The sequence below is a fragment of the Saccostrea cucullata genome, unplaced genomic scaffold (genome assembly GCF_032062105.1).
Source record: "Saccostrea cucullata isolate Sc308-1 unplaced genomic scaffold, CSIRO_AGI_Scuc_v1 ctg1287, whole genome shotgun sequence".
Lineage (NCBI taxonomy): Eukaryota > Metazoa > Mollusca > Bivalvia > Ostreida > Ostreidae > Saccostrea > Saccostrea cuccullata.
Window position 1 is genome coordinate 12,501 of NW_026923009.1, and position 27,205 is coordinate 39,705.

At 32.9% G+C, this 27,205-nt stretch overlaps 2 protein-coding genes across 3 annotated transcripts; one reads left to right on the forward strand and one right to left on the reverse strand.

Moving 5' to 3' along the window:
* Positions 1–1,978: 1,978 nt before the first annotated feature.
* LOC134262921 (uncharacterized) lies at positions 1,979–8,082 on the reverse strand. 2 transcript variants are annotated; one of them, XM_062745242.1, is made up of 7 exons: positions 7,933–8,082; positions 5,303–5,399; positions 4,518–4,629; positions 4,065–4,196; positions 3,276–3,444; positions 2,829–2,981; positions 1,979–2,634 (listed from the first exon to the last, which is right to left on the reverse strand). In XM_062745242.1, the coding sequence occupies exons 2-7, from the start codon at positions 5,315–5,317 to the stop codon at positions 2,316–2,318; spliced, it is 900 nt and encodes a 299-aa protein (XP_062601226.1). In that variant the 5' UTR covers positions 5,318–5,399; positions 7,933–8,082; the 3' UTR covers positions 1,979–2,315. The 2 variants fall into 2 exon arrangements, with proteins under 2 accessions (XP_062601226.1, XP_062601227.1); XM_062745243.1 differs by lacking the exon at positions 7,933–8,082 and adding an exon at positions 7,618–7,678.
* Positions 8,083–10,107: 2,025 nt separating this feature from the next.
* On the forward strand, positions 10,108–22,404 carry LOC134262922 (guanine nucleotide-binding protein-like 3 homolog). The gene is made up of 17 exons (XM_062745244.1): positions 10,108–10,194; positions 12,589–12,641; positions 13,429–13,489; positions 16,294–16,376; positions 16,942–17,070; positions 17,606–17,695; positions 17,902–18,037; positions 18,340–18,443; positions 18,606–18,750; positions 19,224–19,311; positions 19,926–20,037; positions 20,279–20,344; positions 20,479–20,621; positions 20,924–21,054; positions 21,475–21,638; positions 21,803–21,977; positions 22,292–22,404. Exons 1-17 carry the CDS (start codon positions 10,173–10,175, stop codon positions 22,381–22,383), a joined length of 1,794 nt encoding a protein of 597 aa, XP_062601228.1. The 5' UTR covers positions 10,108–10,172; the 3' UTR covers positions 22,384–22,404.
* The last annotated feature ends 4,801 nt before the right edge of the window (positions 22,405–27,205 follow it).

The following is a 27,205-nucleotide window of genomic DNA, read 5'->3' on the forward strand; positions in this document are numbered from 1 at the left end:
CACATCGCTGGATAATGTGACTGATTCTTTAAGGACTACTTGGCGGATGTGGACCGATGCTGGGACATCGTTAACACCACGGATTATTACCGATTACCACCGGTCTACGGCTACCGGCCGGGAAATGTGACCTAGGCATAAGAAATAATTCGTAGTTAAAATTCAGCGATGTCTCCAACGATGCCTCACATCGAACCTCATCGGCAACCCATTATTAATACATCTTTCAGAATCGGCCGATGTATGGCCGAGCATCGTCCAATATCCGTTGAATCTGAGGTCATCGGGAGGTTGAGTGGTGGGCAACAGATAAAGGCCGATCATCAGTCGATGTTCGACCAAACATTGGCCCGTAGTCGACCGATGTGCGAACGATGTTCACCAATGTATGAGCGATGTAATATACATCGGTCGATTATCCCGGAACATAGTTTTATGATTAGCAATGCATCGCTGGGCCCTTGTAAAGTCCGGCCGGCAACCACGCCATTTTTATCAAAAATTTCTGTTATTGCCCATCGCTGGATAATGTGACTGATACTTTAAGGACTACTAGGCCGATGTGGACCGATGTTTAAGCATCGCTTACCCCAATGATTACCACCGATTACAACCGGTCTACGGCCAACGATCGGGAAATGTGACCTAGGCATAAGGCCCTGTCACACCAAGCTGCGTTCACACGGAGTCATTACAGCGTTGTTAAATTTTTAAAATCGCCGCAGAATCGCCGGAAAATTGCACAAATTTCTGTAAAATTTTCACAATATGAAGATGTCACAGCCTCCGTACGGCGACAGACGCGATTCTACGGCGATCTCACGGCGTTCTACTGCGTTCCCACGGAGATCTCTCGGCAATTGACTGCGCTTCCGCGGAGTTTTCACGGCGCATTAGGAGTTTTCACCTCTTGTTCACGGCGTTCCCACTGCGCTGGCTGCGTTCACAATACGTTCACAATGCGCTCTATACTCATTTAAATATATTCAGAAGGAATGAAACACATTTTTGTCAATTAACACAATGAAAAGACTTCTAATCATGCCAAGAAATATTCTTAATAATTAAAAATGTTCTATATTTAAATAATTTAGTACTAAATTATTAAATGTTTTATTATTAAACTCCTTTTTTCAATTTCATCGGTTCAGTTGTGTTGTTACATTTTCTTTATTTTATTATGAATGTGTTCTACAAAATTTAAGTGAAACAACAGAACAAGTTCTTGTGTAATTTTCTCTTCCATTTTTTTTTCAGTTAAATGCTCCTAGTGCAGCAAATACGTTGGAATTATTGCTGATCAAATACGATCCTATTGCTCTAGTTTTGTGAGCTGGCTGACAACGCTCTAACAACGCCGTGAAAGCGCATTGTGGTCGCCAACGGAAGCTGTAGAAACGCCGTGGGAGCGTAAGGATCGCAGTGACAACTCTGTGCTGTCGCCGTGTAATCGCAGTCGAAAAAATCAAAACACGATAAATCTCATTAGAAGCGCCGTAAAAACGCGATAGAAACACAGTGACATCTCCAAGAACTCCGCGTCATCTCCGTGGAAGCGCATTCTACTATCACCGCGTTCGTGCCGCGATCATGTGCGTCTTCACGGCGTTTATACGGAACTCCCACTACGTTGTTGAAGATCTCACCGCGCTGCTACGGCGATCATACTACGTTTCTACTGCGTTCTTATCAGACCGCGATCACACGGCGCGTACTTTGTGCATGCCCAAAGTGATCGCCGTCCCCTGCGTTCTTGGAGACCCTACGCGACCCTACGGCGTTCAATGGAGATCTCGCCGCGTTGTCACGGCGCTGTAGGAGACTCTACTGCGATCACCTCGGCGTTTTGCATTTTTTAAGGACGCCGAGCAGTCGCCGTGAGGACGCAGCCCCGGTGTGACAGGGGTTTTAGAAAATATTCAGTACATTAAAAACCTATATTTAAATTATATACCAGATTTGCAATTTAATATCCAGATCATAACAAAAATTCTATGTATGAATCAACATCCTTCCACATAGATTGAATTTATGAAAAAAAAATTAAAACTAAAATTTTAAAATATAATGAAGTTATATCAAAAACTTTAATTTGAAACTTATGTAGTTACATTCTTCTTATATTGCAAAGTGCATATAAAATTATTCACTTTCTATGAACATATTAAATATGAAAACATTTCTTGAACTATTTCCTGCTGAATTTATAATTACACAATGTGTCATGTAAATCACATGTCTTCTGTCCTTTACACCTGTACAAATCTTTGATGAGGAAAACAAAACTGTTGTAATACACCCATTGAATATATATATCATTCAGAAGGTTCGCTACCGACATTTTCGCCCATGTCACACACATTAAGAGTGTTCTTGTTTCCTATTTGGACATTGCAACGCTCATAGGTATTAACTGTTTGATGATTATGAACACTGTGATATGAATATGTTACATTAGATTCCTTTCCCCTTCTTCTGCTGTAACGTACGTACATGTACGTAAAACTGGCAAGAAACACAACAGCCAAAATAACAATGACAGGGATGCTTATCCAATATTGGAAACTTGGTTCTTTACTTCTAGGATGATTTTCCATCCATTTTGGTGTTATGATCTCTTTCTCCTTATCGTTCCTAAAATTAGTCAATCATGATGTTAATTTTCATTATAGTGATTTCACAATCTAGACGAATTTTTATTGTAAAATCTGCAGTGAAAAGACCAGGTCTCAACATTAAACCAATAAATGCACGTATTGACTTTTTCCATGTTTTTTAATCAAAGGAGATGTAACACATGTAATTATAATTAAAAAAGGAATGCTAACCTGTCATCATTGGTATCATTTGCTATATTTGGTATTTTAGAGGAGGTAGAATGTATTGTAGAACCGGGTGGATGTTGAGAAACCTGTCCATCTTCATTAGTTGAGAATGTGGTGGATAGTGTCAGCTTTGTGCTGTGCTTTCGTTTTTCTTTCCTTATTTATTCGCAGATAGAAAAAAATAAAAATGTAATTTATTAATTATGTAAAGTTGGATCAAACTTTTAATAAGGTTGAATTAATTTCTTTTTTTCAAAAACGAAAAATTAAATGAAACAATTATGATCTAGAAGTCATAGAGGTTAGATATATGTACTCCGATTTGTTTTTTAAACACTTTTATTGAGAAGATAATGTTTGATAATCTGAAATACTAACATATTATTAAGAAAATATATATTATTATTAACAATTCACGATAAGAATTTACTAAAAAATATATTAACTTACCTGATACAGGTACAGTTTTCCTGGAGCTCTTCCTCGGGGTGGACACATAAATGGTATTGACATCGGCACGGATCTGTGCCGCAATAATTCTTTGCAGTATTACATCGACATCGTTTGGGGCAAGCTGTATTGTCAAATTTGGTTGCTGGATAATCTGACGGCACTGTATCTGGAATTTATGAAATTAAAAATCTAAAATTATAATTACATATTAACCAAAATGCAAATGAAATGATCCAGCTGCAATAATTTAAACCCATGAAAGGGATTCATAACGTCATAATTTGACTGAACATATTGACGCCAAAGAATGATTGCATTGGGGGAAAGAATGATGCATGCTGCATTGCAAAATTAATTTTTTTTATTAATATTGCAACAAAATATACATAATTCATATGCAAAAATTTTAACCACTTTTCATAGATGCACTCTATATGACTTGTATAACCCAACGAAGTTCATATTGCATCCATTTCCGAATTTGGTGATTATTCTTTTTTAAAGTTATACGAGCTGCAACTTTGTGTCTGAATTTTTTGTTGCAATAACTATTGTAATGACAGAAAAAAATTACGTCAATAAACTTTTTATATTTGAGATGAAAGAACTATTTGTTTTGAATCAAAATTACAATATTGTCGTCCTGTACAATAATCATTTCTTATATAAAAGTGTATATCGAATTGTATATAGAAGCCTCTCTTCTGATTTTAGTTTTATTGATCATAATAAAATAAAATTTTCAAAAATGCTGCTCATTTTGCTTTAGATTATAATTGTAGATACCTTCACCACAGTTTTTCTCTAGACAGTCAAATATGAAGTTGCTGTCCGTGCGATCGTCAAGGTAGGTACCCTCGGGACAGGGTACACAGACATCTGCTTCTCCGTTACTCTCACAGACTTTCACTAAGTGCTCTGAAGAATAAAAACATAAATTCTTATTACTTTATCCATTTAAAAAAAAATTATTTTTGATTATTAGAATAAAAATACGTATATGTATTTTTCTCAGTATGTGCATCCTCGTAACGCCGGGGGTCTTGCGTCAACACGTTAATTGCGGTTTGACCCCTAACTTAGTTCATGCATGACTCAGAACCACCGACGTTGTGAGGGTGCGGTATGTGTTGTCATTTTGTTTAAGATCATTACATTTTCTGATTTGACCTATAACATGTATAATTTAGAAAAGGAAGCTATGAAGGCTTTTAGTGTCATTTGGTTGAAAATACTTACGGGGTTCACAGCGTACGTATTGACAACATTTCCCATTTGAGTGATAAACTTGGTTGTCAGAACATAAAGTGGTCGTCTGACCTAGACTCACGAGAGTTACTACCGTCAACAACTGTAACAAACAAAATATGTTTAGATACAGTGTAAATGCGTCTATAAGTCTATTAGAGCAAAATCATGGCAGAAATAAACTTTTCAATGCGCTAATTCAATCGTAAGATGGACCATACAAAGCACGTGCGACAGGTCAACAGAGGATGCTTTTTATCCAATGGCACGTGATTCCACCTCTGATGTTTTTAAAGGATTGAAGTTGCTTTCAATTTATGTAGTTTAAATGGACATTAAGCATGGTAATATTGTGCGTTGACGTTTTCTTCATATTTCATTTCTTGACATTCAAATTTTCTCGGGATTGACTTTCTACATTCTAAAATAAGTCGACGGTATTGTAAATGAGTTTTCCGATCATTGCCTATATCAACCCCCCGATTTTTTTCCCGTTAATCTGCATGCAACGCACGTGAAATGTACCGCAGAAAAGACTCGTGAATTCCGACGATTTTTCCCGGTGAAAAGCTTTTCTAGATGCCGTTTTTATGCCTTCGTTTTTTTTTTCTCTCTCGAATTTTCAAAGAACCAATGGTTAATTAACAAACCAACACACTACAATATGATATTGATAAAAAGTGAAAACATCATGGTCATATCATGTTCTATTAAATGGTATGATCAAATTTAGAACATACCAATTTCGATCACGTACTGTCATTTTTATCATATACCTGTATGTACTTCATTCCGTTTTGGTGACATATCCATGTTAAAAGGTCTGATTTAAAGGAAGTGGGTAATTTTATCTTTCATCATTAATGTGTTAGCCTGAAATAAATAGAAATATAAATTTAATAGAAGTCAGAAACAGTACAGTATACTTATCAATGCATTTTTCCGTTATTTCCCGAGCAAGATAAGGATAGGAAGGTACGGTACCGGTCCGCAGTGGATACTCACTCATCCATGGCACCTGATCCCATCTCTGATGTTTCAGAGATCCCTGTTTTTTTTTTCTTCAATTTTTGATTCGTATTTTTGAGTGCAGTCCATGGACTTTTGGGCTTGAATTATAATTGTTATCTCCATAAATTTCATGTGAATTTCATTCTATTTACATGTAGCTGGTATATCGGATATTTTCTTATTGAAGTCTAGTATGCTTAAGTCCCAAAAACTATAAAACAAAAAAGGATGAATACAGAATTCATCCTGGGCCGAATTTCTTTTCTTGGTATAATTTTTATAACCTTTTACGCCCCTGTCATAGAAGATCCGTGACATATAGTTTTATTTTTACCATATCCGTCCGCGTCTGCCTAGCTTTATTTTTCTGTTAATTTGACCACAAAAAAATTAATCTTGCCAAAAACTTATGATTTTAGCTATTGCTTTTATACTTCCTTTGTGTTTTTCTTTGTGACGAGACCTTTCTTTGGATACTAACATAATTTTATTTAACCTTGACCTCAGTTTTCGACCCACATCTACAGAAATTATACAAAACTTTAACTTTGGCCAGATTTACTTTTTAACTCTCGGTGTTAGGGCTTTCATAGAATTCATGGTTACAAGACCTTCCCATAGGGGTTTACCTTTTACCGTTGATCTTAGAGTTTGGACCACTTAAATTAATTTTTTTTTAACTAATTCGCTTTAACTTTCGAGTGGTATAAGTCTAATGCTTTTTAATTCCACACGTGTATTTCTTGTGACAAAACCTTACATGTAAGACATGCCAAAGTTTTTCCTTAATGACATAAAGGATATATAGACTACAGTTCATATATAACTTTGACTTCCTGATATATATAAAGAATAGACTAATTAATTAACGTTAAATACATGTAGTCTAACTGACACGTACTATCACCGTGTAAAATTTACCCATTTTACAACACTTCTTTTGGACTTTTATTTTGAACTTTAATATATGTCATCTATTATTTTCATTGAACTTATTTCTAAATCTGTATTAACTATTGGACTATGAAACGCCCAATTTTTACTTAATTACATAGTGACACTATATGGACAAATGTCGAGAACTACAAAGAGACAGAGTGTTAACCGTCACTAATCTCTAATACCTTATAAAAACAAACATGTAATTATTTGATTCATCTTTCTTTCAAGTCCATCTTATCAAAACGTTTCACAGATTGTAATTTACTCTACACATGTCATTTTGTCACTCAATTTGCTAATTGTTCTACAGAATTCTTTTATATACCAGTATCTAAATTGTATTTGTCAGTTCGGAGGCCCGACGCATTACTGGCCACTTCCGTCTGTGTTCCCCGTTTGTATTTCTTGAATGTTAAAATTATTGTCCATCATTTAATTACATGCACTTTTAATAAACTCGGAAACCAGATTACTCGTTACTTTGGATTTCTAATATGTGCAGTCGGGAAGAGTCCTAGGAATACGGCTTTACTACCTCCGGCCAGCGTCGCCACTCACTTTACCTGCCAACATTCCCTCTTTCCCGATCAACGGCATATTACATATTTTGACCCAAACTACGTGGTTATAGTACTATGGCATATTCAGTAAAAGATTTCAACCCCCCTTTTCTAGATCTCAACCCCCCTTTTCTATTTGTAGTGGTACCCTTAATTAAGACAGCTGTGGCATTTCCATAAACAAGTACACATGTATTCATCACGTTTGAAATATAAGGCATGAGGCAAACTTACAATGTAAAATACATGTATCACAATTTAAATATAAATACCTACATACACTGTAATACACAAATTTAGATTTATAAACTATATTGATCAAGTTTAATATGATGTAAATAAATACTGTATATATAATTATGCATAAGGCATTTATAGGGGGCAGGGGGCCCACATCCCCTTTTATGTCCAAATTATATACATAAGATTTAATATGGCCTTACTCCGACCCTAAACTGATCCCCCCATTTCAAAATTCCTGGATCCCCCACTATCACCAATAAACGAAAAATTACATTATACACAGTGAAAACAAGATGAATTATTTACAGCATATTTTATAAAGTTCATTGTCATACCCTTTTTATGCCCGCTCAGTAAAACAGTAATACGCAGTAGAAACAGTTAAAATATAAAGTACAAACAGAAAAAAATATATAAATAACTTTGGATTTCCCCAGTCTAAAAATAGAATTTTATTTGGTCATATTATTCAATGATTAAGTACTATTTAATTGACCAAATTTTATCTTTTTCATAAATAGATATTTCTTTCAGATGTATTCAAGATTATATATTAATCATTTTCATTCCTTTCCGTGCATTTGAAAGATTTAGATTGCTGATTTCCATTGTACATGTTGTATAATGTACGTTTTCAAAATAAAACTTACCTTAAATCATTTGATCTCCAAATTAAAACGAAATCTAGGTTAGATTATCTTATTTGATTAGTTTCACTCCTTTGACTCATGCACAAATGTAAACCCGTCCTTTCAACAATCAATAAAGCACTTTACTTGTCTACACGTGCAGATTAGACATACGGTATATACTAGCTATCAACAGATGCATGTACGTATCGATGATTAAACCGTAAAAAAGGATTCGCTAAAACGGGGAAGAGATTTTTAACGGAAATTTACAAGTTTATCTTTTAAAAAGATAGGTGAGCAAGAGCCGTAGCAATTTTTAAACACAGAAAGGAAGATCCGTGATCAAGTGATATATTTTGCTGAACTTTAATTTTTATCGAGGCTGGAGAGTGATAAAGACTTAAGAAAGTCGTTATTACGAGAAAAAAAGTCGTTATTACGAGATAAAAAGTCGTAATGAGATAAAAAGTCGTTATTACGACTTAAGAAAGTCGTAATAACGAGATAAAAAGTCGTTATTACGACTTAGTTTTTTTCCCCTTCATTTTCTAATTTAACCCTTGTAGGCTTTCGTAGGTTAGGAATATTTTACATCGAGGTGCCTCATCAACTCGTTCTTTCGCAAGGGCATACACTAAACAAATCTTAACCATTTTCTGAATATAAATAAAGGATAATTATGTTCTTTAGCTTAAAAAATGTTGCTGCTTTCTTTAAATCTAGAGGGTGACTTTATAAGTACACGAAACATTTGATAAAAGTCAAACATATTTCGACATGGGCCTATTTACTAGAAATTTTTACTATTAAAACGCGAATTCTATTCAAAGCAGCAACACTTTTCAGAAAGTACAACGCATACTGAAACAATTGATTGAATTTTTAATTTAAATAGGGTATGCCCTTGCGATATTGAAATTTCTTAATGGCCTACATTCAGTGCACGTACTATGCATTCATCACGTGACTGTCCATCGATGGGACAAAACTTCATACAGTAGGTTATACTATAAGCTATTTCCATAAACTAAAACAGCTGAAAAAATATATAAAATTATTCAGTTTTAATTTTTAAAAACAATTCCAGTTTTTGCACTTCTTTTTTCCGTTGATTTCTCATAGTAAGCCTTAACAGTGCTGCGTATATGATCTATTTTAAAATCTATATAGCCGAGAAAAATAAGCCTATAATATTTTTCAATGTTGAAGTTGAAAACTGTACATAAGCAATTATATAGACAAACAATAAACTTTAAAATTAAAAATAATAGAAATATATAACATGAATTTAAGCCGTTTCATTTAAATTTATTTACATAAAAGACACTGAGGCACCATCATAAGTGTAAAATATTGGTAAGGTATGTGAAAGACTTTCAACGTGTTGAAGTAAGATCATGCCACTGTTCACATCAAGCACTTCATTTGGTTACTCGGTGCTTTACACTTTTATTGCCTATCCGACCTATCTCAAAACGTGTTCAAGGAAATTCTGAATATTTATAATATACGTATAAAAATTAACCTGGAAGTCACCTTTTACTAGCTCAATGACATGCTTGCAATTGTAACTTTTCAAAAGTCCAACCAATCTCACACTTACGCCAGAAATAAGCAAATACCCACATTAGAGAAAAATTCGTTTAACAGGTGATATATTTGTTCATAAAAGGGAAAATAATACTGGCTTTGTCAAACATGTAGTAAAACGCCATTGGAAGAGATATCTTGTTTTCGCGCTTTCAGTACTTTTAGTTCTTTGATTTGTCTTTATTTTTTTTATTAAATGGATGTTTATGCATTTGGTTGATGTTTAGGTTTCCCCTTCGTTTTTGAAAAAGAACAGGGCATCTACTTTGCGACTGACATCGAAGATACATGTATCTGATTCTGAAAGTAAAGATATTAACTGAACTTATGTAGTAATCACAAGAATTCGTTTCTTGAAGAGGTCAACAACACAATGGCATGACTTTATTGTTAGTCAGTGCATTTTTTTATATGTCTTGTGTATTTTGTTTCTTTTTTTATGAAAATATAAAGATAAAAACAAACATTCCTTTATATAGATACACTTATTTAATATGCATCTACTATGTACTAGTTTTACACGTACCTTAATCGTAGTCTCAGAAGCGTTTATTTTAAAGGTGTAAATATATTGGTTTTAAAGATCTATAGTGATAGATCAATCCAGATTTCACGTGGTCAACCGTCAAGTAAACCATCCCGAATTTCATTAAAAAGAAACTTTTAAAATGCCTAACAAGAAATTTCTCAGTAAGTAATTGTTCTAACATATAAGCTTGTTGTTTTATACCAGTTTTTATCTGCGAGTATCGGTTGGCTTTTTAATCTGCTCGACATATCCATACACATGTAAACAAACTTCCATGCTTCAATGGTAAATATAAGAAAATCATATTTACATAGTGTTGTCAAATCGGTTGAAAATCAGAATCGATTAATCGGTAACATCGGTTGACCCAAACCGACTGATCATCGGCCAATAATCGAATCGGTAACCCTTTGCATAAAATAGGCATTATATTTCATATAAAATTTAGAATTTTATTTAAATAATGTAAGTAAAGTTGTATTGTACAGATCTAAATTCTAAAAACAGTATATATACAGTTTGATTAACAATTTCAGTAATACAGACTTTTGCATGATTAGGAATTACTTGGCCTGGGAAACATAAGCATTGACAGATCAGGTTTTAATTTTCAAGATCATCTAAAATATATATCAAATTAATTTTTTAAACTGTGATAAGACATTTGATATTGCAAATCCTTGTGATTACACATGAAATGAAAAGTGAATTCCCCCAAATACTGATAACTAATATATTTCATTTATACAAGTAGTTTACATGTAGTTTCTTTTGTTTAGAAATACAATTATCATTATCTTACGATTTATTTTAAACAGATTTTAAGTACTCGTACATGTATTTTAAAATAGGTAGTAGAGGACACCACTTGGAAGATATATATTTTTATAACAATAGTCTGTTCTTGAAATAAAAGTGAGAAAACTATTAAATAAAGGATATGTGCTTAAATATACCGATTAATCGATTGTTAAAATCTCCAATCGATTGTCTAAAATCGACAGCCTTTCCGACCGATCATCGATTATAAATCGATCATCGTGACAACACTATATTTACATGTACAAGATACCTGGAAATTAAAGTATTAAGTAAATCAATTAGGTTATTACACTTTTTTGTTCACTAGTCCTAACCGACCCAGAGTTTCTGAAAACCAAATATTTCTATCAGTCATTCGGACTGATGACTTAATTTATGCATTCTAGGTACCAATTCGAAGCATATTCTATCAGTCTGTTAAAATATTATACGTATATTTTATGATATAATTCAAAACAATATGGCATTGAATGTGTAAATCTTTTCGTTGCTCATCAACATTGATTGTGATACCATATGGAAACTCTGCCGACCCACTTACAGGACATGTCTATGAACTTAAAACAAAAAATGTAAAATAGGCCTATACTGCTCTATTATTCAGCTTATTTGATAATTGCATTTTTTATTTTCTCAACATCAGGAGAAGATTTCAATTAATATGTTGATGATGCAAGTGTTAGGGCGAGCGCAGATAATTATACAGTTTTAATTTGGATCAGGCTCGGCAAACCGTAGGTGACAATTGGTGCGTCTTAACAATGACATCACACGACGCTAAATTTAAGTAGCAATGCCAAACCGAAGCCTGAACTGTGCTGACTTTAAGAGAAGGACATAATTTTATTTATTATTTCTCTGCAATATATTCATTTAATCAAAGCGAGTTTATTTTTTGTTGAATTTATGTTCTTATTTCCACAAGAACGTAACTTTAAGAAGCTATGTATTAATTGTGGGTCCAGAAATTACTGAAGAAAAAATTGTTTGGATCAATGTGTAAGTCTTAATTTTCTCTTTGCCCAGGTGTTTTCTTTAGAGCTCACATTGCGAGCTGCCCTATTGTTAATCATGGCCTAATTAAAGTTTTTTTATAACTAGTGAAATCAAATTGAATTCATCTTTGCAACTTCCATGCATAAATTAAGAATTTTTAATCTGTTTTGGCTCCCTATAAACTGTTTGAAGATAATGCCACTAAAAATTTGGCTGAATATTATAAGATAAATTTTCGGGACGCACTTCATTTTAACTCGATTCTAGTCAGTAAGGTAACAGTTTTCCAAATGCACCTGTTGTTTGGTATTCATATTCATAAAATAAGCAAATAAGGGAGATATTTAGAAAAGCAGAGATTAAACAATTCATAAAATAATTAAAGGTTTATCTAATCAATAGAAGTAGATAGATCTTAAAGAAATAAGAATATTATAATGTACATGTATAAGAACGCTCAAAAACATGGAATTAAAATCATTGACAGGTGATTGATTATAAATGACAAAATATGACAGAAAAGCAGTCTTCTCATTGGTTGCAAGGATCTTGCCTTGTTGAAACAATGTATTTATCACATTTTCAGTGGCTAGTGCAAAGAGTTTGTGGTTCAGCAATTTTAAGCAGACCAAAACTTCTTAGCTTGTGAGAATGTGAATTGTGAAGTACCTAATTCTTGCAGCCCTACAGCTGACATAAAATACTTGTGATGTGTATAAGATATTTATGTTTTGTAGATAAGAAGAGTAAAAGGGTGTCTGCTGCAAGGAGATACAAAATAGAGAAACTGGTATTTGCATGAAAAAATGTTGTTTGAATAACTTTGAAAACGGAACATGAAATTTGTATATTAATGTAATGAAAGATCATTCAGTGTATAAAATGTGGGGAATGTAGTTGATCTAACTTGCTATTATTTAGTAAAATTTAATCAAGTTAAACGTTTCTTCAGCTAGTCTTCACTAGGGATTTTATCGGTATACAGGTATATCACGATTTTTTGTTGAGTGATACGTATCATGATACAGAGACCTAAATACCGGTCTTTAGGTACATATTATAAAGTCCAGAAATTAGTCATATATTTGTTCAATCTTTCAAATTACAAATACAGAAAGTATAAAAAATGTTGTAAAAAGTGAAAAGAACGACATCTTACCGTCCAAACATAATTGATTTTATATACATAAAAATTTCAAGAAAGTAAAATTTTGTTTTCTATCATATTTTTTAGAAAAATAATGACTTTTCATAGAAAATCATCGTAAAAACTTTAAGAATATCATGATATTATCGTGATATTGCGGGGGAAATCGTGATATATCGTGATACGAAATTTTTGGCGATACCCATCCCTAGTCTTCACCTCTTTGGAAAACATATAGTCTAACAATAGGAAACAAAAGATATTTATATATTTTAACTTTAATTTTAGCGTAAGAAGATGACATGTACATTTATCATGTTTATTAGAAGTGTTATAAGTCTGACATTTTATCTATATATATCATGTGATAATAAATATATTTCTTTCAATAACATTACATGCATGTGGTATATTGTGTGGTATATTGTAGGTTCGTCAACACAATAAAAAAGCCAAGAAAGAAGCCAAGAAAAATCCCAACAAATTTGTCAGTAAGTATAGAAGCTTTTATTTTTAGAGTTCATTGAATTTTAATGTGAAATATTTATTTCTTTCATCTTTATACATGAGATGAATGTGTTAGAATTAATAAAAACAAATATTCATGCTAAGAAAAACATACAGTGCCTAGATTTTATCCTAAAGAAAATATAAATCAGTTTGTGGTCAATAAAATATAATAAAGCATAGAAATTTAATATAAAAATTTCACTTATATATGTTATATAAATATATCATTACACTGCATGTGGTAATAACTTTGTTTATAAATCTATTAATTATATTGTTTATAAAGCTGTCAGAATTTCTGTAACAAACACAAACTCACAAATAAAATTAACCAATTGACCAGAGAGAGAAGCCAGTTGAAAAAATAACCTAGGTATCCCAACTAAAAAAAATCCAGTCTGTCTTTATATATGATAGCTTAAATTCAGAGATAATATGCCATTTGAAGCACTTTGTTTTTACAAGGTTAAGAATTTGAATGGAATCAAAATTAAGGTGTGAATTTCTTTAGCAAATTAGGAAATTATCAAATGTTTAAATTCTTTTAATTTTTCAATCAGCAATCTTGAAAAAAATCTTACAAATGATCTAAAGGACAAAATTTTGTTATAAACACAAACAGAGTTCAACTGAAAATTCTAAAAGCAATTTGTTTAATGTGCATTAATGGGTTAAATTGACTATCGGGGATATAATTACCCAAGCCAACGTGTTTAAAAACGTGATAGAATCGTGACAAGTTTAAAATGAAGCCTATTACAGTGTCAATAAGGCTGTTGGGGGAGGATTTGATGGCTATGGCCGCATTACACAGGTGGCCGTGAATTCCAGTTAAAATATTAGGAGAAATCATCACAGAAGTGGCTGAAATATTTTGGGTTAAGACAAGTTTGACTGTAAAATATGTTGATGATGCAAGCGTTAGGGCGAGAGCAGATAATTATTCAGGTTTAATTTGGATCAGGCTCGTCAAAGAGTGACAATTGGTGCGTCTAAACGATGAATCACACGACACTGAATTTAAGTAGCAAAACCAAACACAGCTGAACTGAGCTGACTTTAAGTGAAGAACATAATTTTATTTATTATTTCTATATATATCCATTTAATCAAAGCTATGTTTATTTTTTGTTGAATTTATGTTGTTATTTCCACAAGAACGTAACTTAAAGAAGCGATGTACCCCTTTGTGGGTCCAGAAATTATGGAAAAAAAATTGATTGCAATGTGTAGTTAAAGCCCAGGTTTGATTCTGTCAGAGCTCACATTCTCAATACGAGCTGCCCTGTGTAATTATGGCCTTATGAAAATAGTTTTTTTTATAACTAATGAAATCAAATTGAATTCATCTTTGCAACTTCCATGCATCAATTAAGGATTTTCAATCTGTTTCGCTCCCAATAAACTGTTTGAAGATTATGACACTAAAAATTTGGCTGAATATTAAAGATAAATTTTGGGACGCACCTGATTTTTACTTATAACCAGTAAGGTAACAATTTTCCAAATGCACCTGTGTTTCTTATCCATTGTACATGTTGTAAACAAATGGGTGATATATAGAAAGCAGAGATTAATCAAATTCATAAAATAAGTGAAAGGTTTATCAATGGAAGTAATTATCTTAAAGAAATAGAACATAATGTATAAGAACGTCAAAAACATGGAATAAATTACAATCATTAACAGGTGATTGATCGTCTTTGTTTTATAAATGAAATGAGAGCAGTCTTCCATTGGTTGCAAGGATCTTGCCTGTAAGAAGCAATGATTAATCACATTTTAAGTGGCTTGCAAAAATTGTGGTTCAGCAATTTTAACTGAATATAATAGCTTGTGAAGATGTGAATTGTGAAGTAAAAAATTCTTTTTTACAGCTGACATAAAATATATGTGACGTGTATAAGATATTTATATTTTGTAGGATAAGAAGAGTAAAAGGGTGTCTGCTGCAAGGAGATACAAAATAGAGAAACTGGTACAGTGTACATGTATTTGAAAATATCTTGTTTGAAAGTAACTTAATTATTAATGTAATGAAAGATCATTCAGTGTATTAAATATGGGGAATGTGTTGATCTACCTTGGTATATATTAGATAAAAGATGTTTCCTCATCCCTTTTGAAAAACCTAGTTAGCAATAAGAAAAGAAATGTATTTATTTTACTTTAACAATATAAGATACTCTTTTTCATGACATATACATTTGTTAGAGATGCAATAATTCTTACATTTTAATTATATATATCATTTATGTTAATATTCATGCAGTAACATTACATGTGATGTGTGTGGTATTTTGTAGGTTCAGCACAATAAAAAAGCCAAGAAAGAAGCCAAGAAAAATCCCAACAAATTTGTCAAAATAGAAGCTCTAATCTTGTCATTGAATTTTAATGTAAAATATTTATTTCTTTCAAATAAAATCTTAAATAAGTGCAATTATACTGATTGAAGAGATAGAATGTGTGAAAATGACAACACAAGCAAATAAAGTCTGCTGCTAATGAAGGGATGGAAATCTGGAGAAAGGACTGGTTAGGGTATCACAGGATCAGTTGTGGTTGACAGACAAAGGAAACAGTTTTTTTTTGTATGAGATGCAACATGTGCAACTTGAAAGATTAACAAATTAAAGTGATTTTTTTTTAAAACCCACTAAATATCTTTTATTCTTGCATGAATAATATATAAATGTATTTATTTGGAGTGCATCCATGCATGGATATGATGCAGTATTAGAATTATTATTGCCATGTGTATTTATGAATCACGATTTTGTAGGAAAGAGGAAAGATCCTGGCATCCCAAACAGTTTGCCGTTCAAAGAAACCATACTAAGAGAAGCTGAGGAGCGTAAAAGAAAGGTGGGTATATAGGAGTATCAAATTAAAAAAAAAATCAGCAAACTGTTTTAAAATGATGAATTTGGATCTAAGAATTTAAGGTTCATATTTGTTAAGCATTTGCACATTCACAAGGTCAAGAAGTTTATGATTTATGCATATCATTTATGCATGGAACATGAAAGTGAACTCGGAAATGCTTAAAACCTATGGTAGAAAGATGTAGTACTCAATGACATTCTTTTTAAACATAACCATGATGACTGAAAAAAATTATTTATCAGTAAGTAATTCAGTAAACACAATAAGTTAAAGCAATTGAATGTGTGTTATATAAAGATGATACTGGTGCTATCAACATTATGTTTGAAAAATACAATTCTATTATTTAAAATTGAGGAATATTTTGTCATAAAGTGACAGATCATTCAAATTCTCACCTCAAACACCTCAAGTCTTTGACAAATTTGAAATCTGAATTTGATAGCAATTTTTTTTTTAACAAAGATGCAGACACTTGGTCATCTTTCATTTTTCTGAAAGTTTGAATGAATAACAACTTATTTTGTACCTTAAATATATGTAGATAGAAGAGGAAAGGGAAAGACAAAAAGAAAGAAGAAAAAGAGAAAGAGAGAAACTGCAGAATAAAAAGCGTAACTTGACGTCATTGGTTAAAGATGCAGAAAAGAAGACACAGGCTTATGAGAGAAAGGTATCTCAGAATCATTCCTATACATGTGTTGCATGCATCTTGGAGAATGTTTGATTTCAAAGTACTTTATAGAGGATTATTTTCACCCCTTTCTATTTTCGTCCTTTCACACTTGGAAACAATTTTGCCCTGTTTTAAATTCGCCCAGTTATGATTCTATTAAGAAATCAGGCTGTGTATTTTTAATTTGTTTTCCCCGACCTGGGTGAGGCAAATGGGGCGAAAATAAAATGTGGGCAAAATTTCCCTGTATACAGTATTCCCTGTGTAGTTAAGATTGAGCTCCTGTGTGAAAAAAGTTTAGGTGGCTCAGATCAGGTTCAAGATATTGTTTATTTTTCATATTTTTTAGTTCTTAAAAAAATTCATATATTTACAAATGAAACTTCAATATTTTCTAGCAGTTTTGTATGCATGTATGTATTGTCATTCTCTTGATTTGAATATCAGAATTTACAAAATAGTTGCACGTATTGAATAAAATGCAGGGACATTTTGAAATGTATGAAATAAAAGCAAATTTTTTTTTTTTTAGAAGAACATCAATGAATCCTCCCACCACCAGTTTTCAGGAGGCAAAGCTGTAGAGACCTCCCTAAAAGCTTATTATAAGGAGTTCAGAAAGGTCAGGGAAGTTTTAAAGTTTCTTCACTCCTTATCATTGATTTAAAGAAAACACTGATTCATAGTTATATTTTTTTAAGACTCATTATGGGTTACATATAGAGAGCAGTTGTCTTCAGTCGAACTGTGTTGTTGTGTTGTATAGGTAATGACCAGATTAAAAGTGATATTTCCCTCAGTAGAACTATTTATATCTTGTTGTTGTAGGTAGTGGATGCCGCTGACGTTATTTTGGAGGTGTTGGATGCCCGTGACCCTCTCGGCAGTCGATGTTCTCAAATGGAGGACGCCATTATCAGCAGTGGAACCAACAAAAAACTGGTTTTGGTCCTCAACAAAATAGGTCAATAACTTTACCTTATTCATACCTTGCATTTCAATTAAAGTTAGTCATATAAAACCCTCCAGTAAAGCATGTGTAGAACTCAATAGTGTGGGAGAAATGGGAAATTACGTGTACTTATAATTTAGGTATATTCAAACTGAATATATTTGTGATTTCATAATGATCCTGATATTACTGAAATTTTTATGAGAAAACAAATAGAAAACATGAATTTAAAAATAGTCTTTTATTTACCAGGTATGGTAGGCAAAAATAAGTTTAGCCAAGATTATAGATAAAAACATTTTTCATGCCTTTAGATTTAATTCCCCGGGAGAATGTAGAAGATTGGTTAAAGTACCTGAGGAATGAGTTTCCAACGATCGCCTTCAAGGCTTCCACACAAACACAGAATGAAAACCTGGTAAGATCAATGGGCTTTACATTATCAATTTAGACTGTACTGAGATGTGAAATTGTTGCTTGAAGAAACAGAAGTCAGAACAGGTATTAATGGGATACCCATGGTTTTCATAAATTCAGGCTTATGCAATAAACTTAAATGGATGCTATGTATTTCCTGTAGAGTCAAACCAAGGTTTCCCTGAAGCATGCCAGTGAAGATCTTCTGAAGTCCAGTCATTGTATTGGAGCAGACCTCCTGATGAAATTACTGGGCAATTACTGCAGAAACCAAAACATTAAGACGGCCATTAGGGTCGGAGTTGTAGGTATGGCCCTAATGTTTAGTAGAGGTCTCTATAACTAACTTTCAAGAATGAGTGAATCTGAACTGAAGAAACAGAAGTTTTTTATTTCACAGATGTTGCTAAATCTTGTGGCCGAATGTAGCTGAAACATGTTGAAATATAATTTTTTTAATTGATATATCTTTTTGTATGGCGAAAATAATGCTGATCAAATGATTTTGTTTAAATAATTTATAGTTATTTTAACAGCAATTTGATTCAGGTATATTTTATTAGCTTATGCAAGGTAATTTCTTTTAGCAGATTAAGTCAGAACAACACGTACCTTTTGAATTAGAGAAGATATAAAGTAACATGCTAAAAAGAACTTTTATTCGTAAAAAAATATATATATATTTCATCTCACCATGTCCTACAGTGTACATAACTAGAATGCTCATGATGCTAATTAAATATTTGATTTAATATGCATTGTATGTGTATTTTGTTTTCAGGCTTGCCAAATACAGGAAAAAGTAGTTTGATTAATAGTCTGAAAAGGTCAAGGACTTGCAATGTCGGGGCAATGCCAGGAGTCACTAAGTAAGATATTTATCTTTTATACCTATATTGTGCATTTATTGTTACCCTTAGTAAATGATACCAAGAATGGAATTTACGAAAAGGGATTTGAGTGTCTCATATTGTGATTTTATACTCTGGAATCAACAATGTTCGTGGATTCCATGGGTCACCCTTATCCATGAACTGACATCCCCAAAAACATAAAATTTATTAACATTTTGATTCATTGAATCTTTGTTGTAAACAATTAACCTAGAAAATAATGCTCTCACATACAAGTAAAATTTTGCTTTTCCTTGAATATTAACTTCCAAGAATTAAAATTTGATTCCACAGTATATATTAAAGTAAAATATTGTTTTTAGATTGAATATGAAATGTAAAAAAAAAAAAAAAAAAAAATAAGTTATAGTAAAATATGTATATTTATGTAAAACTATGTATTTTTAAGCTAAACAAAATTTTCACAAATTGTATTAGATTCTTTTGTTCTATAGTATCTTGATACAGTAATAGGCATGAATTGATAAGTTTCTGAGCAGTGGGTTTTGAAAAATACTGCAGAATAATATTTTGCTGAAGTAAAGAGTGATTTACAGTACAGTGTTTATAATGTATGTTTTGTTGCTTAGATCCATGCAGGAGGTACATTTAGACAAACACATCAAGCTACTGGACAGTCCAGGGGTTGTCATGACAACAAGTTCCTCAGACACATCAGTCATTCTCAGAAACTGTGTCAAGGTCAGTCACAGCATAATTATGTCATTGGTTTGACTTTAGACAGGAATTATATTAAAACATTAAGGAAATGTTTTTCCCATTTATTTCTCAGCTAGCTAGGTCATGTGACAGCTTTACAAGTTTTGGTATTTTTAGAGAATCTGCTATGAATATGTTGAAAAATAATCATTCTTTAAGAAAAATCATTATGCTTTGAGTTTATCAGTTTGAATTAAATATCTATTCATAATTTTTTTTTCAGCTTGAGAGTTTAGAAGATCCCATTGAGCCCGTTGATGCCATTTTAAAACGCTGCTCTAAGGATCAGGTATACATGTAGTACTGTACAACTTCTAAATGATTGAAGCATTGAAAGGTCAACAGTATTTATAAAAGACACAATTTTTAATGTTATTGAATAAATGTGACATCTATAAAGAAAAACTTTCTTCTTTTGTGTAGTTGATGCTTCATTTTAAAATACCTGACTTCAAAGACACCAGTGAGTTTCTTTCCCTTCTGGCAACACGCCAAGGAAAGCTCAAAAAAGGTGGAATTCCAGATATTAATAAAGCTGCTAAGATGGTTCTTCAAGAGTGGACTTGGTAATGTATTGAGTCCAAATTCTTGTGACAGATGCGTACAGTTATTTGATATTTATAAGGAGAAAAAATTCCCCACATTTGTGTTTTAATTGAAGTAAAGAAATCGTAAAAGTGCCAATATACACAATAAAAATGTTTAAAAGCAATCTGTCTCTTAGAATTAATTATGCCAAAGTTAAGTTCATTTGGAGAAAAAATTAAAACTGATTAAGAGTTTGATACAATGAAATGCTGAGATGATGTGATGATCAAAGTAGGAAGAAAAGATTGTACAATAAACTGGAAGCTCTTTCTTTTTTCAGTGGGAAAATAACATACTACACCCATCCACCTGAGAAACAGATGACCCACATCAGTGCCTCCATTGTACAGGAAATGAGTAAAGAGTTTAACATTGATGAGATTTTACAGGAGGAAAACTCAATACTGGAAGGTAAAAGTTTAAGATTGACAAGATTCTAATTTAGGAAAACTCCATCCAGATTCGAAAGTACACTTAATTGAAAACAAAGCTACGGCGAGATTCAACTTTTAAATAGATTGTATTTTAGGACTATAGAGGTTCTAATAATAGACTTGAGGAAATATGTGTACAATGTACCAGTTAAATCTATATTCTGGGTATTTTATCTTTGAAAATTAAAAAAAAATCAGTTTGTACATCTTTTGATATTTATTTAAAATTCTTCTTAATGTTTTGTTGATTTTGATGTGAAAGAACATCTGATGGCAACAGGTTAAAAATTCAGGATGTCTTGAAAAATTATCCATAGGTAAGGGACATCAAACAGTTATTGTAATTAAGCTACACGTACATTGCAAATAACTGTTAGTTTTGTTTAAATGAAATTAGGATTGACTCCTAAGACATCAGCACATATTTTGGTGGACTCACTTGGTCCTGCTAAAATGGTGACTTCTGAGGAAGAAATTAAAGATGATGAGGATGATAACATGGAGGAGGAAGAGGAGGAAGGCAGCGAGGAGGAGGAAGATATGGAAGATGGTGATGAAGAGGTAAAAATAGATGTCAGGGTGACAGAATGTGTTAACTTTCAAAATGTATGACCAGGTCTTAATGCTCAGCTTGTTTGTCAAAAATGTGTACTTCAATGTTATTAAAACATAAATGTCCCCTTCCCTTTAAACATTGTTTAACATGTTTTTTTTTAATTCTGCAGCTGAAAGCAGTTTCTGTTCCTGTAAAATCAAGTAGTGCATCCTCACGAAAATCATCAGTGAGTAACGAAGCTTCACAAAAACAGCCTGAAGGAAAGCAGAGAGTGGGGCTCAAACAGTTAAACAAGGACAGGAAAAAGGATTTTAAAAAGATGAAGAAACAGAGAAAAAGAGCAGGTCAGAAAATGTACATTACGATATTGCTTTAATTTGTTGAAATTCAATTTAATCAGTAGATGTAGTGAATACATTTTTACAGCTGTTACTTTATATCTATGTGTATATTTTTTATTGTTGTTTAGGATTTCAGAATTCAATTTGATTATCAAGTGAGATATGAATTAATTAAACAGTTGTAACTTGTATCTCTGCATGTAATACTTCTCTATGTACCTGCATACATCTGCTAAAACACAGCAAAATACAGATTTTTCATTGCTTCATACAGTATTTTAGACTTAAGATTAATAGGTTTATTTATTATCTTTCAGATAAAGTAGCTGGGGAATTGTCAGACGCCTTTACATCAGCTTTCAGTGGACAGAATGATGAGAATTATGATTTTAATGTTATGACTGAATAAAAATGGTATATATTTTAAAAAGAGACTTTGTGTTTATTTAATGTTCTCACATACATGTGCATGAGTAAGAAAAACATGTTGAGGTTGTTTTTGACTTCTACATGTACAGATGTAGCGATATGGTTATTGCAGAGATGACTGATTGATTGTGTATTGTTTTATGTCCAATCAAGAATTTTTCACTAATGTAGAGGCGTCATCATACACTGGTGAAGGGCTTCTAATGTAGACCTTTACTCAGCACTCGATGCCATTAAGCATTGAGGGTTCTTTATCCTGCCAATGAAAGACCTGCCACTTTCATTTCAATTTGCTGAGCGCTTGGTGAAGGAACGGTTGCTACTTAATTTTTAGCTCTACTGGTTGTGATGATTACTCAAAATAGAAGCTTTTGTGAAATCCGATTAAAACGCTACTCCTACAGTTTTGGTCGGATTTCAAAATAATTTTGCACACAAGATTGAGATGATTAAACCGAGATACATAATTTATAATTAGAATAATCTAACTGTATCCCGGGACAAGCCTTCTTAACGCATTAGAGTAGCTAGTTATCGCCCGTATTTATTTTACTACATTACGAGTACACGGAACGAATTCTAGCGAAAACAAGAGGCCCTCGGGTCCTAAACGTCATCATGTAACAACTTTCCAACAAATTAATTTGGTTTGTGTCTTAAACCAGATTCCATGAAATTCATAATTTTGATAGAGACACCATTGCCCATTTTAATTATACACGCAGGATGCTATAACATGTATAACTTTGATTACTTTTAGTACTCAGAGGGAGAGTAGGGGAACAAAAATGCATTTCCATTAAGCAGTAATAATCAGTAGTGCCCCCACCCCACAGGAACCCCTTACCCTGGGGCCATTAATTTCACAATTTTGGAAAAGGCACCCTTACTATCATAAATGTGTGATTAATACCAAGGAACATACTAGTATTTTAAAGCATTTATTCATTTTCAGTACATAATTATTAGAGCCCCCAACCCTTTCTTCGGTAACCCTGACACTGGGACATTGAAATTCACAATTCTTGAAGAATTATCTTTTGTGATTATTTACATAGGTCATTTGTATAAAACCCAGGAGCAGAGGAGATTTTCAAACAATTATGCATTTTCACTATATAATCAGTAGATCCCTGCTCTAACACAAGAACTCCTGACCAAGGGGCCTTGAAATTGACAGTTTTGGGAGAGGCATCCTTCCTCATTATAGCTATGTAATGCATAGGTCATTTGATAAAACCCAGTAGCAGAGGAGAAGATTTTTATAACAATTCGTGCATTTTAACTTTATAATCGTTAGAGCTCTGTCATTACACCAGAGCCCCTGGCCCAGATGCCATGGAATTCACAAATTTGGAAGAGGAATCCTTCTTCATTATAGCTATGTACATTTACCATTCATTTGTTTAATACACAGTAGAAGAGGAGAAGGTTTTCAAACAATTCATACATTTTTCACTATATTATCATTAGATCCCCGGTCCCACGTGGCGCAGTGGTTAGAACGTCTGCTCTAGAGTCGCGAAGCAAAGAGTTGATCTTTATGTGGACGTGGAGACCGGTCCTTCGAACGAGACCGTATAAACCTAGGTTCCGTGTCGCAGTAGGTGCTGTCACGAAAAAGACACCCCCCCCAATCACTGGCCCTATAACTGCCGAGTTTTGGACAAATTTTGCGGCTCTCCACCTGCAAGTGGAAGCGTCTCCACATGAGTTAAAAATTCTTGAGAGGGACGTTAAATATAAATTATACAATCGATCAATTACCAGATCCCCACTCTGACACCAGAACCCTTGACCCAGTGGCTACGAATGTCACAATTTTGCTGCTGTTTGGCTGCTTGATGTCCAGGAGTCAAGGAAAATTTTTTTTCTTCTAAAGAATGCATTATTTTTAGTGGTTTTAGCCTAACCCTCAGGTCCTAGCTGGGCAGGGGCTATGAAGTTCACAATTTCTGTTTCCCTAGATGCTCTATGCCTAAATAATTTGAAATTGATTCTGTGGTTTCAGAGAAGAAGCCGAAAATGTTCCATTGTTAACACATAAGGCACGGGGGACAAAAACGGATAGCAATCACCTGAGTGACTCAGGTGACCTAAAAATGTTTGAACACATTTTTATAAGTGAAGAACTTCTTCAGCTCTAGAAGAATCTTAAGTGTTCAATAAAGTTTTATTGAAAAAAAAAACAACATGAATTTGAATTGTAAAATACATATATATACAGTTAAAAACGTTTTAATGGAACACAATACTATATACATGTAAACATATTATGTTATAGTTTGAATTCTTTTAAAACTGTTTTCCTCGAAACTGTAGATGCTTCCAGTGAGATGAATGCCTGAAAATTAAAATGTTGCATTTTTAAGAAGATCTTCATACTCATGTAATGGTATGTCACTTGGAAAGACATCATTTTGGTAAGTTCGAAAAACTTGATTGAAATCAAGTCGGCTACGGAAAGTTCCTTTCCATTTACGAATTTCAGAAATGGGTGTATTTAAAATAGCGTTGACCACCTTCTTGGATCTTATGTCTCCATGTCTGGTTAACACATCCCAGTATGCATACTGCTTTGAAGACTGATATCCAGGATCTATTTGTGAGTTAAGTATGGAACGCTGCATTGATAAAAGACAGTTTCCGGAAAGACCTTTTATGTGAAGAGTGAAAGAAAAAGGTTTCATTATCTCATGCTCGTATAATGACGTTATTGTTAATAATGGTATTAAGGCACTTTTGAAAAGAACTGTTTCTTTACACCGTCGCTTTAAATGTTTCATCTTCGCTATGATTAAGAGACAACGCTCACTGTTCTTTTTGTGCTGAATTTCACCTTGTAACTTTTTCAATTCAGTCTCTAACATGTAATATTCCATCATGTATTTATATTTATATTTTTCTGGATTTTTCCAATAAGAAATTAACTGTCTGCCGAAACATTCCAAATCTGATGCTGAAGGACTAGCTACGTACTTTTTGCAAACCTGACACATCTCTTCATAGTCATGTTGTGATTTTAAACCACGTAACTTAAACATCTGGGATATCATCAACAAGAATTCTTCTTCGGCTTTAGCAGCACAGATCAGCAAAGCGTTTGTGTTTTCAAAATTTGATAATTTTTGTTTGCATTTCCAAAGGACAGAACCTTTTGGGTATACAAATGTCTTGAAATCATATGCAAACTTTAAGAATAATGCAGCAGAAGCGTCGTTTAAATTTTTAACCCATTTTATATCTAGGAATGAGGACGGATTATGACTAAAGACACTTAAGAGGTACGCTGTAGAAATGTTAAGATGGTTTATGCAGTTAAAATTTATTTCTCCAAAGTTTTCTTTTATAGCCTCTAAAATTTTTTCAAGTCCCTTTGCAGCAGCGATGTGCGAAAAGCTAAGTGTTTTTGCCTTAATATCGCATATTTGCATAGCTGTCCTAGTCTTAAGAAGTGATGTTTCGTTTACGATGTATTCTTCAATATATCTATGCTTTCTTTTTCGTTTAAAATCAGGAAGATTATTGTCCTTGATGTTTGGCAATAACGAGGTGCTTGATAATGACAAGTCTTCGGAGAACGAAGCCCTGATTTTGAGATAATCCGGAATACAAGGGGCATATTCAACTAGCAACTGTAGAACATCCTTACCGTCTTTGGTTTTGACATTTACAGACATTCCAGAATTTATTAAGAAATTGAATCCAATGGAATTACCACTTACAACTGTTCTGTGTAACGGATTGAAACCTTCAGCATCATAGCAAAAATCCATATCTTCACAGTTCATCTTGGATAAAGAAAATAAGGAGAGGTGAATCCTGAAAGATCCCTTCGGATCCTCCATCAATTTATGAAATGTAAATGTTTTTGAATAGTCACAACTGCACTTCATGACATCAGAATTATATTTCTTTAGAAAAATTAGGTATCCAGGATCTATGTAATCCAGTGTTGGTAGTATTTCAAAAGAATCTATTAGGCTCACAATGAACTCATTCCTACTGTCTAAAGTTTGTTGAAATTTTGTGAACATAGTCTGAAGAATAAGCACATTCCCACGTTGAAAACAACCTTTAATATACATGGAAAGTTTTTTGTCCAATACAGTCTTTGCAAATGATGTTTCAAGAACTGAAAAAATAAAATATTGATGAGAATTCATCTTGCCGATTATTTCATTTCTACATTGAATGTCCAATGGTGGTAAGCAATACTTGCTTGGAATTGTTTTAGGGAAATCAATAATCTTTGGTAAATTCTTGAAGACTAAATCCAATATAGTTTCATTATTTATGTCTGAGAGACGTAAAAGGCTGTTCCAGATTTCCTGATTCAAATTGAAATTTAAATAAATTTGAAGAAAATTAATATTTCCATGAATAGCTGCATAATGCAAAGCAGTTCTCCCCATATTATCTTTAGAGAATAATTCTTCTCTAATATTTTTCAAAATGGATTTATCACAGTGTGTACAATTGTCAATGACAGATTTTGCTACTTCATTTTTAAAACTTTCACTCCGTGCAAGATAATGAAAAACACCTTGTTCATTGTTATCTAAGATTGGTGCAGAAACCATAGGTAAAAGATAATTTAGCAGGCCATATTGCTTACAAATGGCTGCAGAATGCAGTGGTGTTGAACCATTGTATGATTTTACATAATATTCAGTTTTAAAATGACTCCTTAGTTCTTGTCTCCCTCTACAAGCCAGATAATGTAATGGTGTGGTACCGTGTGGATCGCGCTCCGTCCAGAAGGCAGTTTTTGATAAATCATACATCATAACTATGTTCTG

What these genes read in the sequence shown, in the direction of transcription:
- LOC134262921 (XM_062745242.1), bottom strand. An exon ending in GAAAACTGTACCTGTATCAG is followed by an intron (nt 2,982 to 3,275) that starts GTAAGTTAATAT and finishes CGAATAAATAAG; the next exon opens with GAAAGAAAAACGAAAGCACA. An exon ending in AATGATACCAATGATGACAG is followed by an intron (nt 2,635 to 2,828) that starts GTTAGCATTCCT and finishes GACTAATTTTAG; the next exon opens with GAACGATAAGGAGAAAGAGA.
- LOC134262922 (XM_062745244.1), top strand. Translation starts at nt 10,173, where the DNA reads ATGCCTAACAAGAAATTTCTCA. An exon ending in GCCTAACAAGAAATTTCTCA is followed by an intron (nt 10,195 to 12,588) that starts GTAAGTAATTGT and finishes TATGTTTTGTAG; the next exon opens with ATAAGAAGAGTAAAAGGGTG. An exon ending in CTGAGGAGCGTAAAAGAAAG is followed by an intron (nt 16,377 to 16,941) that starts GTGGGTATATAG and finishes AAATATATGTAG; the next exon opens with ATAGAAGAGGAAAGGGAAAG.